This window comes from Protobothrops mucrosquamatus, unplaced genomic scaffold (assembly GCF_001527695.2).
Source record: "Protobothrops mucrosquamatus isolate PMUCROS unplaced genomic scaffold, P.Mucros_1.0 scaffold31, whole genome shotgun sequence".
In the NCBI taxonomy this organism is placed as follows: domain Eukaryota; kingdom Metazoa; phylum Chordata; class Lepidosauria; order Squamata; family Viperidae; genus Protobothrops; species Protobothrops mucrosquamatus.
In genome coordinates this window covers 563,595-576,229 of record NW_015386415.1, presented here as the reverse complement: position 1 = coordinate 576,229, position 12,635 = coordinate 563,595, and the positions used below count along the sequence as shown (strand labels likewise).

The following is a 12,635-nucleotide window of genomic DNA, read 5'->3' as shown; positions in this document are numbered from 1 at the left end:
TTCCAGTTGGTGTGCATTATTTTTCTGGTAGGCCAAGGAGGGTCACGTTTTACAATTGGAGGCCTCCTTCCCCTGGCGAAGAGACGGGCGGAGAAGAGGGCTGCCCGGTGACGTCCTGTGAGCATCAGGGTCTTCTTAGTCTCAGCAGGATTTCTGAATCTCTTTTCTTTTCTGATCTTGTTGACATTTTGTGTGTGAAAACCAGTTGTTGTACAGTACAGGCATGATGGTGGGGAAGAGGGATTTCATCAGAACTGCTGCCAGATGACAGATTCAGAGGTTTATGTAATATTCCAGAATTTCTGGGCAGAAAGCCAAGGTCTTCAAAGCAATTTAGCTTACTCCTGGCTGTAAGACAACAGCAGATGCCACTCAGACAGCAATGCAGCTGGGACATTGAAAGGTCATCCATCCTGCGCATCTCCATCTGAGGATTCTCATTTTCCCTTGTCAATGCCTGATCTCTCTCTCTCTCAAAATCCCTCCTTCCCTCCCTCCCTCTGTGTGTGTGTGTGTGTGAGAGAGAGAGAGAGGGGGGGGGTGAATGTCATTAAGAACACATGGAGTTCTTTTTAGATTGTTAACTAATTCATTATGTTGCTGTTTAGATTTTTTTCGTTTCCGCGTATCTTCCAAGAATCTATTCCCATTGAGTGCTTGTTCCCTTATAACCAAAAGCAGCATCTAAACAATGTGGAAGTGTCTAACACAAACCCGTTGTGCATGGGATGCCTTGTTTGAATCCCATGTTCCCTGGGAGGAGGGAGCGAAGGAGAGCAGGAAAACAGCAGGGTTAGGGGGAAAAACAAGCATGCATGTTTAATGCACAGAGAGGAGCAGAAACGCCCGTCTCTCTGCAAGGTCTTCTCCAAGCGAAGGATGAAACAGGCTTGGGAGTCGGGGGCCCAGAGAAGCGGAGACGAGCCACAGGCTGGTGCTGCATCCGGACCAAAGTGCCGGCAAGGACGTCCCCTGACGCAGAAAGAAAGCTGAAGACCAGGAGAGGCTTCCCCAAGCGACCCAGGCAACCGGCCTTTGCAGCAATGTTCCAGCCTCTAGCTGGGCCTGTTCCACACACAGTTCACGTTCCTTGTTGGTGGCTCTCTTCTTGGCTGTCTCTCCTTTTCCAGATCTACCGAAATAAAGTAAACTCATATTAAGAAGAATGCTCCCTCCTAGTCCCGTGGCTTTCAGTGGGCAGCAGAAGAAACACCAAGCACTCACCTGGATGTAAGCCTCAGACAGCGTGATCATCTGGGGAAGGATATCGGTCACCTGCAGGTCCTGCAGCTCATACCACTTGCCTGTGCCCTGCAAGAGTCCCACCCAAGTCAGAGGCCATCACCCGAAGCCTCAGAGGCCTCAAGAACAAGAGGGAGGCCCCCGAGCGCCCAGGGCTGAAGGCCGGCAGGGAAGCCAAAAACTCACGTGATGCAACACATGAATCCGGTAGGCTCCTTCAGTAGGTTTGCCATCATGCACAATGTTTGCGACGAGATCGTAGATGGTGTTCTTGTGCACTGCCTGCACTTCCTCAGAGAGGTATTCCCGGAGATCTACGTTCCTGCAGCAGAAAAGCCACCCTCAAGGCTCTGTGGGCCGGATCCCTCGCCCCCTGCAAAGGCTCACAAAGGGACTCAAATCTCCTTACGGCTCTCCAGGGAAGTGGAATTGGCTTCAGGGGGCAAAACGCTTCTGACATGCTGACGCTAAGCCAACATGAATCTCCCTGCCACTGAGCCTTCCATCATGGCTCACAAAAGCTCTTTGGTGTTTGTGATTTCTCACAGCTACAACAAAATGCAGGACCAAGGCCCAGAAATAAATTCCATTTCCTCTCTGAAATTCCTAGAGGCAGGCTGGGCTAAAGCAGCACTGCAAAGTCCCCAGGAAGCACCTAGACCTTGCTGGCGCTTCTCATGCCTCTCGGCCATCGGACCGACCTGGGATGCCGATGGCTGCTCTAAGGACTCATCTGCGTGGCTCAGAGTCTCGCGGCCCCCCGGCCTTTCAAACCCCCACATCGGCCTTTGCCATTGGCCAAGGCAGAGCTGTTTCTTCTGGAGAAGGTCATACGTACGTGATGGGAAAGTTGACAATGGTGGGATTCTTTTCCACAAAGAAGTTGTTCTTGGTGAACCTCTTGATACAGAAAATAAGGTAAGGGGGCAGCTTGGTGAGCTGGAAGCGCTTCAGGAAGTTCTCTTTGTAAGTCTTGTATTCCTGAAGGGGGGGGGGGGGGCAAAAAAAAATTTTTTTTTTTTACACTTTCCCAGGGAAGCCAAGACATCGTTGGTTAAAGCACAACCTTAGACACCCTTTCTCTGGAACTATTTTCCTTAGTTTATGTACGCCCAGCAAGCCTCGGGGGCTGGCTGCCAACAATACGCTACAGCTTCTAACTCTCCAGCAGACTTAAGCCCTTTGGATAAAGGAGCCTTGGTCCCCCTGCTTGCGTGGAAAAGGCCTGCTCCCTGCGGACGAGGCTCATCCCTTCCCACCCACCCAACCAAGGAAACTGGCGACGTCCACTCCAGGGAAGGCCTGCGCTTGTGGGACTAAGCCAACTGGGGCTGCCTGGCCAAAAAGGCCGGTCCTGGAGGCGCTCCGTCCCAGGGGGGGGCTCTGGGAGCCTGTAACTCATCCAACAGAGGGCAAAGCAGAGGAGTTACCTTTTCCATTATTCCATTAAACTTGGCCAGTATGTTGAAGAGGGGAACTTGTGGGATGATGAGCTGCTCCTTCTCATCCTTGTAGAGGGGAGCGGTGGGGAGATCCAGGGTCAGGTACATGAAAGTGGACTCCACCATTTTTTCTTGATACTCCTCGTTCCGGAGCAGCTGCTCCTTTTCTTCGGCAGGCTGAAGCAGAGCAACACGCAAAGGAGGAGGGCATCAGGCCCCGCCCCAGAGACCTGAAGTGGTGGGGCGGGGTGGCTGGACCGGCCAAAGGGCCTCTTAGTGGTCAAGTGCCCAAGCACTGGATTCAGCTCCCAAAATGCCTGTGGATAGCTGAGGTCCTCACTTAACTGCCCTAGCAAAGGCAAGCGTTCGTCTTTTTCCCTTCAGATGTTCTCCCCGTGTTCGCTCAACTCACCAGATCAGGGTGTGGCAATTTCTTGGTGAATATCCGCATGGAGCCTTGGAAGACATCGGTTACAATGGCTGCAAACAAGAGGGGAGAGAACAAAAGAGAATACAATTTATTCACAGTCCTATATTCCATGAATATCAACATCTTTGTTACATTTTTCTCATATCAATAATGTCAGTTTTAGATAACGTTTCCAACTAAAACATCAAACCGGAAGCCTCAAATCAATATAATTAACATGATCAATGCAATGGGGTAACTTAGTTCAGGTGCCCTTCTCAGAGAACGTTTGCCTGGGGGAGCTCAACAGGAGGACAAGAGAAGAACGACTGAGAAGCTGTGTGTCCTGAGGGACTGTGTGCTGAACTGTGAAATGCAAAAAGGTAACACCTTGAACAGTTGCTGACTCCAAAGAGTGCCTAACTGACTGGGGGTGGGGTGGGGGGGGGGAAGGGACTACTTCCTGCTGAGAAAGCCAAGGCTGTAAAAAGGCATATAAGGCAGCCTTTTCCAGGGAGCAAGTGAACAGGTATCCTAAACGTTTTTTTTCCTATATGAAGAATTTGTAGTTCACTAATGTGAAAGAAACAAGAAGAGAAAAATGAGAGGGTTTTTATTGATGGAGCTCCAAAAAGAAAAAAAAAATGAAGGCAAACAGACAGGAGCACCTGCAACTGAGGCTTGCATTGCTTCTGGCCTGCCTGTCCTCCTGGCAGGCATCTGCAGCAACTGCCCGTCTGCAGCCATCGTAAAAGAAGAGGTCAAGTAATGTCGGGTGGTCACAAGTGGATAAGAGAGAATAATTGATCAGAGCCCTGAATTGATTCAAAACCCTGGCGCTTTACGTAGTCTTACAAAGGGTTCCACAACTTACAAGAGGCATCGACACCTTTCACTTACTCTTTTTCTTCTTCTTTGTCCCCCCGAGAGCAGAGTGCAAGGCATTCAGGAACCAGGAAAGAAAGTCAACTCCATCACCTACAAAGAGAGAGAAGGTGGAGGCAATGAAAGGAACACCTCATACTGGGCTCCATGATTAAAGCAGGATCTCCTCCTCCTGAAGTGGATCATTCCAGGTTTAAAATTTCCCAAGAAGGGATCATGCATGGAGAAGTGTTGTCCCCACCTTACTGACAGCCTCAGTAGCCCTTTGCTGCCCTCCATATATCTAGGGATCCAAATGGTGAACATTCTCCATTTGGATGCCTAGCGGTTATGTGCTCACTATGGCCAGATCCAAGATTCCACCGAACAGCCACCATGGATTCCTCCGGCCTCTTACCTTGCTTGGTGATCTGGAAGTTCTTCTTACTGCACAGGACCACGGCCTGCAGCATCTCATGGGGGGAGACGTGAGCTTTGAAGTTCCGTGGGTTCCACAGCTTCCTCATCAGCTCTCCAAACCTCTGAACCAGCAGGAACATGATGTCCCCCGGAGGACGCCTGATGTGCCTGTAATTCTCTTCCTCCAGGAAGTAATTCCGCAGGGGAGGGACATTTGACAACGCCTACACGACATCCACAAAGAAACAAGGAAGCCTGAAAACCTGGCTCTGCTGCTTGGCCTGCACACTCAACCTGTGTGTGTGTGTGTGTGTGTGCGCGCGCGCGCATTGTGTTCCTTTTTCGCTGTTTATTTTATAGTTCTATTATTTTACTTCCGTTCTCTTTACACTTCTTTCACTGTCTTCCTTTTTATTCTCACAAGCCGTCCAGAGTAGCCCCACGGAGAGATGTGCGGCAAATAAATTGAACAAATAAATAAATACAGTCAGTGGCAAAACACACACTTACTTACTTACTTAAATGTTCAGCTTCTCCCTTTCAAAATATCTACTGGTTGCTCTCAAGTTAGAAACCAAAATTAAAGCAATGCAATTCTTGAACATCAAAGCAGTTTTTGTATAGGATATCACTATTTCTGTCTTTCATTGTAAGAATAAATATCTGTGGATGTTTAGCAACCGCAACAGGGACCAGCAATTTGGTTGTTACCCTTGGTAAGGCCACACTTGCAATACTGCATCCAGTTTTGGTCACCATGATATAAAAAAGATGTTGAGACTGTTGAAAGAGTGCAGAGAAGAGCAACAAAGATTGTTATGAAAAACAGTTGCAGGAATTGGGTATGTCTAGTCTAGTGAAAAGAAGGACTACATGAATATTTGAGGGGCTGCCACAAAGAAGTGGAGGTCAACTTATTCTCCAAAGCACCTGAAGGCAGGATAAGAAGCAACAGATGGAAACTAATCAAGGAGAGAAGCAACCTGGAAATAAGGAGAACCTGTCTGACAGTTAGAAAAATTAATCAGTGGAATTGCTTGCCTCCAGAAGTTGTGGGGGCTCCATCACTGGATGTTTTTAAGAAGAGACTGGACAGCCATTTGTCTGAAATGGTGTAGGGTTTCCTGCCTGAGCAGGGGGTTGGGCTAGATGACCTCCAAGGTCCCTTCCAACTCTGTTATTCTGTTAAGCAAAGTGGTTACTAAGTGAAGCCACAACTGTGTTTATGACCGTCCTTCAGCTTTCCTTTGTTTTCCAGACCTGTCAAGGTCATAAATATAAGGAATGGTCATAAAGTTGCTTTTTCATCACTGCCTTAACTGTGAATGGTCATTAAATGAGGCGGTTGCTAAACAAGGTCTACCTGTTATTGTATTGCATTGTATTGTGCTGTACTGTATTGTATTATATTAGTGAAGGTTAGGGGAAGCTGCAGTGGATTTCTCTACTCTTCTCCACTTCACAGATGGCACAGTACCTGGAGAACTGCATTGGCGTAGTCGTTGGCTTTGATATTATTCAATCCCACGATGCCTGGCAGGTATGTGGTGCCATCATAGGCGCGTGAGAGTTTAGCCTGCTTGTCCAAACTGGTGATGTGCTGCTTGGCGAAGGTTGGCTTCAGTACATACTGGAAAACGGGAGAGAATAAGCAAGAGAGGAGACGTTCCGCTGGGAACTTTAGCCAGGCCATCCCGAGAGACCAGTCAGTTTGGTCCGGCAAGAAGCTCTCCGCTTCAAGCTTTTAGAGGGTCAATCAAGATATAAATAAATTAAGCTTAATAATTCATATAAATGCAGCATTATTACAGGTTATGATGGCAACTGGGACTGGGGCCAGGCAGCCCACATTGTCCTCCTAACCCAAAGAGGGAAGCAGGGGGAATTCGGGTGAGGACAGGCGGGCAGGGAAGGCCCCGCACAGCCCACATGCAAGTTTGTGGGTGCTGCAGCGTGGCCTGAGCTTGGCACGTAGCCAGGGAAAGGGGAAAGCAGGGAGGGTGAAGGTGTGCACGAGAGCCCAGGGAGGCTGGAGAAAGGGGGGGGTGGGCGAGTGGGGGGCAAGAGCAGGAAGGCCCAGGGGGCATCCATGGGTGCAAGCAAGCGGAGGGAGGAACCTGCAGTGGGTGTGGGGGCAAAGGCTGAGGGGAGGGACTTTGTTCAGTGCCATTCATAACTTCAAAGAGTCGCTGAACAAATGGTTGTAACTGGAGGACTATTGCTTTCTCTGTGAATGAATTTGGACAGGAAAAAGACATTTGCAGGTTCAACTGAACAAAGAAAGAAAGAAAGAAAGAAAGAAAGAAAGAGAAAGAAAGAAAGAAAGAAAGAAAGAAAGAAAGAAAGAAAGAAAGAAAGAAAGAAAGAAAGAAAGAAAGAAAGAAAGAAAGCAAGCTGAAAGGATGGCTATAACCGACTTGTTTACATCTTATAACATAGAAATACAGCATTACAATCCTGGACATAAGCACTAGATTTGGAGGGTGATTAAAAACCTCCCCTCTGCTGCACTTCCGTAGCAACAGATGGTGGGGAGAAAGTCTGAGAGGGAACATTTTAAGTATTATGAGTTGGGCTGAGCTGGGCGTCCCACCTCTCCCCTCTCCCTCCACCAAAAAGCCACCTACAGTGATGTCCTCAAGAGAAGAGTCAATGATCTCATAGTTGTCCGGCAGGCAATAAAACTTCAAGGTGTGAAGGTTGAGGAACACGTGATGACTGAACTGGACACTGTGAATGTAAGCATGGGACTTCAAGCCACGGCCTGTGGGGAAGACAGAAGGCAGAGCAGCCCCATGAGCAAGAACTGCATACTATGTGCACTACAAGCAGGAAGGGAGGGAGGGAGTCACGTGTTGGAGGGGGTATCAATTGCTGCTGATAGCCCCACAACATTATGACCTGTCAACCCTTATGGGAAAGGATGGGAGAGGCTGCATTTCAAGTGCTGATCTCTCATTCACACATACCAAGTCAGAGATCAGCTGTAATACCTGCTCAAGATTAAGCTCATCAAGATGAGGCAAGACCCCTCCTCCCAGGTATTATGCACAAAAAGATTCTACTAGGTTGATCAAGAATCACATGCATATTCCTATGTCAACTATCAAAAAAGAGGTAGAAGGGGCTGAATCAGGCTTACCCTGGAAATATTTCCCACACACCAAACAAGCATAGACATTGATATGTGAGAGTGAGATTGAACACAGCTTCTCAAAGTCAAAATCCAGGACGCTCCTGCAGTGATACAAGATGAATTCTTAACAACACACAACTATCAATATCATCCCAGTAATGCATTATAGGGAAACTCTGGAACCCGATAGTAGATGCAGAGGACCCCCCTACCAACACCTCATTGTGGCGGGTCCACTACTTTTAAATAAGGGATGACCCTTCCTGTCTCATTATTTCATACAGTAAAACAATGTTTTTCTGCTAAAGACTTAGGAGGAAAGATTTAAAGCTGTGAGACAAAAACTAGCGATTTTTCTCCCAAGGACCTTTTTTCTTAAAACATAACCTGGAAATAATATTAAGTATTAGGTTCCATATATAATCCTGGTATACTTTAAATTTGTGCCACTCTCAAGGACTCTTGCCTACTTCAGATTCTTTGTTTCTGTATAAGAAAGGGACCTTTGTTCACTAGAAACATACTCTTAAGAGAAGAAGTTGTTTCCATTTACACAAGCATTTGATTTTCTGAAATCTGGGAAGGTGGAAATAAAACACCCAGCCTCTGGTATCAGCCCAGCAGCAGAGACTTCCTGGATGAAGGCAGAACGTCTCAGAACGGGCGTTCCATGCAGGAGGCTGCCACAGCGTTCTTAGGATCTGCTCTCTGGCAAAGAGAGCCTCTCCCCAGTTCTGGAGCAACAGGCCAGCGAGGAGGAAGGGAAAGGGGGGGGGGAACCACAGGCAACTAACTGCAAATACTGGGCGTGGGGGTGGAGCAAACCAAAGGTGTTTCCCTCATTTTCTGAGGAGGCTCTGTCACAGAAAAGGGAACGTCCCAGGGATTCCACTGGAGGGGGGGGGGGAGAACCCAGGAATGTTTTTTTTGATCATGCATCAGGTGCTTCCCAGTCCTTCCCAGGAATTGTTTTCTAAGGGATCCTCTTGCCAAAAAGGCTTCAGATGGGACACCAAGGATCAACTGACTGTCCTACAGTCTCCTAATGTGTTTGTTCAGTCTCTGCATTGACTCACTTTTTTCTACAATTATTCATTCTCTGATTCCCCCCACCACACAGACATACAGTTTCATTTTGACACTGACTTGTTTATGGTGTCCAGGTATGGACAATGCCTGCTCCGGCGATCTTCTGGATCAAATCGACCATACTTTACTGAAAAAGGGAAATAAATCAGAAACCTTTAGTATGAAGATTGAAATAAATATGTTAGATAGCAAGTTGCTGGAATCTAATGTCCTTAGTGGAATTGTTTATTTTCATTTGTTAAATGTTTATGTTGCCATCTCCCCAACAGGACAACTCATATTGATATACTGATTTTTTTTAAACTAGCTTTTTCCTCTTTGCAAAGTAATATAAGCTGCAGATTAAAGTTCGAGTAAGTTTTAAGAAATTCCATAAAACAAATAAGAGACTCTGTAGATACACCGGCAATGGATACAGTACGGTTCCAACTACCAGAATGCCTGGTGGGCTAGAACTGCCGGTTTCCAGGGGCCTAGGATCTCTCCGTGGCACCCCTTCCTGGAGAGGTCGGCCCAGATCCTCCACACAGACCCCCTGAAGGGAGACTGCAAAGGGCAGCGGGCCAAGAACAGGCAAACGGGCTTTTTGCCCAGCCTTTCTCCGTGGAAACTACGAAGGTGCAGCAGGAGGGGAAACCACGCGGGGCTCAGGGCTGCTTCAGCTGCGGGGAACTTTCTCCTTGCTGGGACCACCAGGACCGGATCGCCGCCAGACGGCGGGGAGGTCTCGCGCGAGCTCAGCGGCGCTCCCGGGCAGGAGAATCGCGGCCTGAAGGGGAAGCCGGCGGGGCCGGCGCGACCTCCCTCCGTGCTCGCACCTGTGGGCTCCGTGTCGCCGCCCTCCGCCTCCTCCTCCTCCTCCTCGGGCTCCTGCTTGACCGCGATCTCCTCGGCGGGCTCCCGCTTCACCCGCCCCCAGCCGGCCGTTCCGCGAGGCGCGCCCATCGGGAAGCCCGACCACGGCTGCGGGCTGCGAGGCTCCCGCTTGACGCGCGCCGCCATCTCCGCGGGCGCCGAGGCGGGTGGCGCGTACCGAGAGCCGCGCGGCGCGCCGTTATGCCGTCACGAGGGAGCCCCGCGCGCCCCCGCTGGCGGGTGGCGGGGTTGCAGCCCCGGCCGAGCCCGTCCCGCCCCCTCCCCACGTGGGCCCGGCCTTGCAGGCGCGGGGGGCGGAGGGGCGGTCGGGAGCGGCGCCGATGGACGCGGGGCGCGGCCCCCCGGGCGGCCGCCTGGACCTGAGCCACGGCTTCGTGCGGCACATCCGGCGCAACCAGATCGCCAGGTGGGGCTCGGGGGGGGGGGGGGAGGGGCCGGGCGGGACGGGGAGGGGCTCCCGCCGCGGGGGGAGGGGCTCGGCGGCCCCCTCGAAGCCCCCGGGCTGCGCCCACCGGCCCTTCCCTTCCGCGCAGGGACGACTACGACCGCCAGGTGAAGCAGGCCAAGGAGCAGCTGCGGCGGAGGCTCACCCCCGCGCCCGCCCGGCCCCGCAGGCCCGACCAGCAGGTCTACCGCGCCGGCCGCAGGAGTGAGTGGCCCCCTCCTCCCCGGCCCCTCCGGAGGGAGGGAGGGAGGGAGGGAGGGAGGGGGCGCCCCCCGAGCCCCCCCTGGCGCCCTCTCTGCCTTGCAGGTGCAGCCGGGGCCCCCCCGGGCGGAGGCGGCGGCGGCGGCGGCGGCGAGTCGGAGGCGTCCAGCGAGAGCAGCTCCAGCAGCCGCGAGCGGCGCCCCCGCGGCCCGGCGCTCTTCTGCCTGGAGTACGAGGCCGACGGCGGGCAGGTCACCTCGGTGGTGGTCCACCAGGTAGGCGGCGGGCCGGTCGCGCAGGCGCTGCGGCTTCGGCGCTGCCCGGGTCCTCTCGAATGGCCGGGCCCGAAGCGCTCCGGGCCTGCCCCGGCCTCCTCCTCCTCCTGCTCTTCCGGGGATGCTGCAAAATTGCCCGCTTGTGTCTACCCTTCGGTGCGATGACCGGGCCCGTCGGATGGGCTGGTGGGAGAATGTTTCCCTTGGGGGGGGGGGTGGCCCCGCTATCTAATTTAGAACAAGCAGGTCTCTTTTCAAGTCCGGTTGGTTTTTGATCATTTTATTGCACCGTTATTGCTTCTAATTGTGCTAAAAAGCAAATAGCTTGAATGATGGAAAGGCTACTCTCTTGGCAAAACTCGGAGAACTCAGTAGCAGAACACGAATTAAATTTTTATTTTCATAGCCACTTTGTGTTTTCAAGGCTGCATTGTCTGGAACACTCCTATCCTCAGTGGCATTATGGGCATACTATTCAAGTATGTTTTGCAAAAATGGGTAATATTAAACGATTAAACAGTTAAATATAAAGGATGTTTTCTTGGCCCCCGTCTAGTTTAGTGGTCAATGTGCAACTTGCAAGAGCACTGACATGATGGATAGAAGAGAATATTTGCAACTCAGGGTGGAACTGTGGCTTTCGAGAGTCACATTAAGGCAGGATTATGGTGGTACAATTGTGGGGCAGCCTTTGAACACAGCAGCAATGTGATAATGTGGAACTCCTGGGGTTCCGCATGCCCAGTCTTCCAAATCAAATTCAGGATTTCATTCATGATGGTGAAAAAATGTTGCACATTCAAGAGACTTATATAGGGTTGTACTCCCAGTTCTCAGACTGGCTGCTTCTGTGGGCTTCTGCATACGTTTGACATGGAAGACTGGCCATTGGGGATTTAGCAAGCCCTTACTACATTTTAAGAGGAGCATTAAAACACTACTTTCCCTTTTAAAGGACACTGCCATGTGCCTTTTGATTTTTAAAGGAAGTGTGTAATACTTTTGCTGTGTCGTTTCAGCCATCAAGAGTTTGGAACCAGCTTCCGTTGCATGTACCTCATGCATCTGGTTTGACATCATTGCTGAACATCTGTCTGCCTCTTGGGAGTAGAGTCATTTTAAAAATGGCAATTTTCAGACTCTTAGCTAAGAACTGGTTGTTTTAAGAAACATTTGGACAAAACTGATTTATTTAGCTCCATGGCTGCTGTGTATATATTTCCTGACAGTAAATGGGTTTTTTTACTGTTCATCAAGCATTTATTATTCTACTGCTATATTTGGTTTTTTTGCTTTTTAAATTCTTACTTTTAAAAACAGCAAACTGGCAGTAAAGCAAATGAATTGTATCCCCCTTTTTGTGACCAACACAACCTGAAATTTATACCAGTGGGGTTTGTTAACAAAACCATCCATTTTCACTGTTTACTTCTAAAAAGACTGAAAAGTATGTATTAAGCTCCTAGAGCAAGGGTGTCAAACACTGGCGGCCCACGCGTCACATGCAAGCACGCCACCCCGGCTCCGCAAAGGCAAAAAATGTTGCAATATGTCACGTGATGCGATATACGTCACGTGACGCGATTGAGTTTGACACCAGTGTCTAGAAGCTTTATGAAAGTGTCCTGTATGATCCCAAAAGAGCTGCTTAGGAGCATTTTCTGCGCACGCTTTGTCATCTTGAGCAGGGTGAGAGAGATGTTGGGCACTTACAGCGTATCATCTTTTCCTTCTTGGTACAGGATAATGACCCCGAAGAAGTGGTGGAGAAGGTCAGTGCCCAGAATGAGCTGGAGCCAGCTTTGCACGAAGCCCTTCGGCAACGAGTGCGAGAGGAATTGGAGAAGCGGCGAGCAAAACGCTGAGAGCCATTGCAAGGATTGAGAAATACTGTAGGGGAAACAGTGCTGGACCCATGCTTGGGGGGCTCCCTTACGCTGCTCAAGGGCACCATCGGGAGTGGTGGCAGAAGGAAGCAAATCCCTGCAGTCGTCCTTTGACAGCTCTGCCCGAAAAGTAAGCCAGCCAGATTACTGCAGCCCAGACTTGCTTGCTGGCCCTGTATCTTGGTGGTCTGCCTCCCCCCCCCCCCGGTGAATGAATATCCAAGCCAAGCTTGCTGTATGCTTGGAGACCAGACCCGGGTGGAGGTAGCAGGGTGTTCCCAGCTGCCCTTTCCAACTGCTCAGGGCGTTGGATTATGCTGAGGGCAGAGACAGCTGCTGGTGAATTGGTT

General features: G+C 50.4%; 2 protein-coding genes across 2 annotated transcripts; one reads left to right on the top strand and one right to left on the bottom strand.

The window, feature by feature from the left end:
- Positions 1-793: 793 nt before the first annotated feature.
- On the bottom strand, positions 794-9,604 carry USP39 (ubiquitin specific peptidase 39). Its single transcript, XM_015811113.1, has 14 exons — positions 9,421-9,604; positions 9,019-9,148; positions 8,660-8,755; positions 7,520-7,614; positions 7,005-7,141; positions 5,855-6,007; positions 4,376-4,601; positions 3,994-4,071; positions 3,097-3,164; positions 2,673-2,861; positions 2,081-2,223; positions 1,429-1,564; positions 1,225-1,311; positions 794-1,132 (listed from the first exon to the last, which is right to left on the bottom strand). Exons 1-14 carry the CDS (start codon positions 9,602-9,604, stop codon positions 1,082-1,084), a joined length of 1,773 nt encoding a protein of 590 aa, XP_015666599.1. The 3' UTR covers positions 794-1,081.
- Positions 9,605-9,798: 194 nt separating this feature from the next.
- Positions 9,799-12,485, top strand: CUNH2orf68 (chromosome unknown C2orf68 homolog). The gene is made up of 4 exons (XM_029283166.1): positions 9,799-9,884; positions 9,973-10,127; positions 10,230-10,399; positions 12,142-12,485. Exons 1-4 carry the CDS (start codon positions 9,799-9,801, stop codon positions 12,262-12,264), a joined length of 534 nt encoding a protein of 177 aa, XP_029138999.1. The 3' UTR covers positions 12,265-12,485.
- The last annotated feature ends 150 nt before the right edge of the window (positions 12,486-12,635 follow it).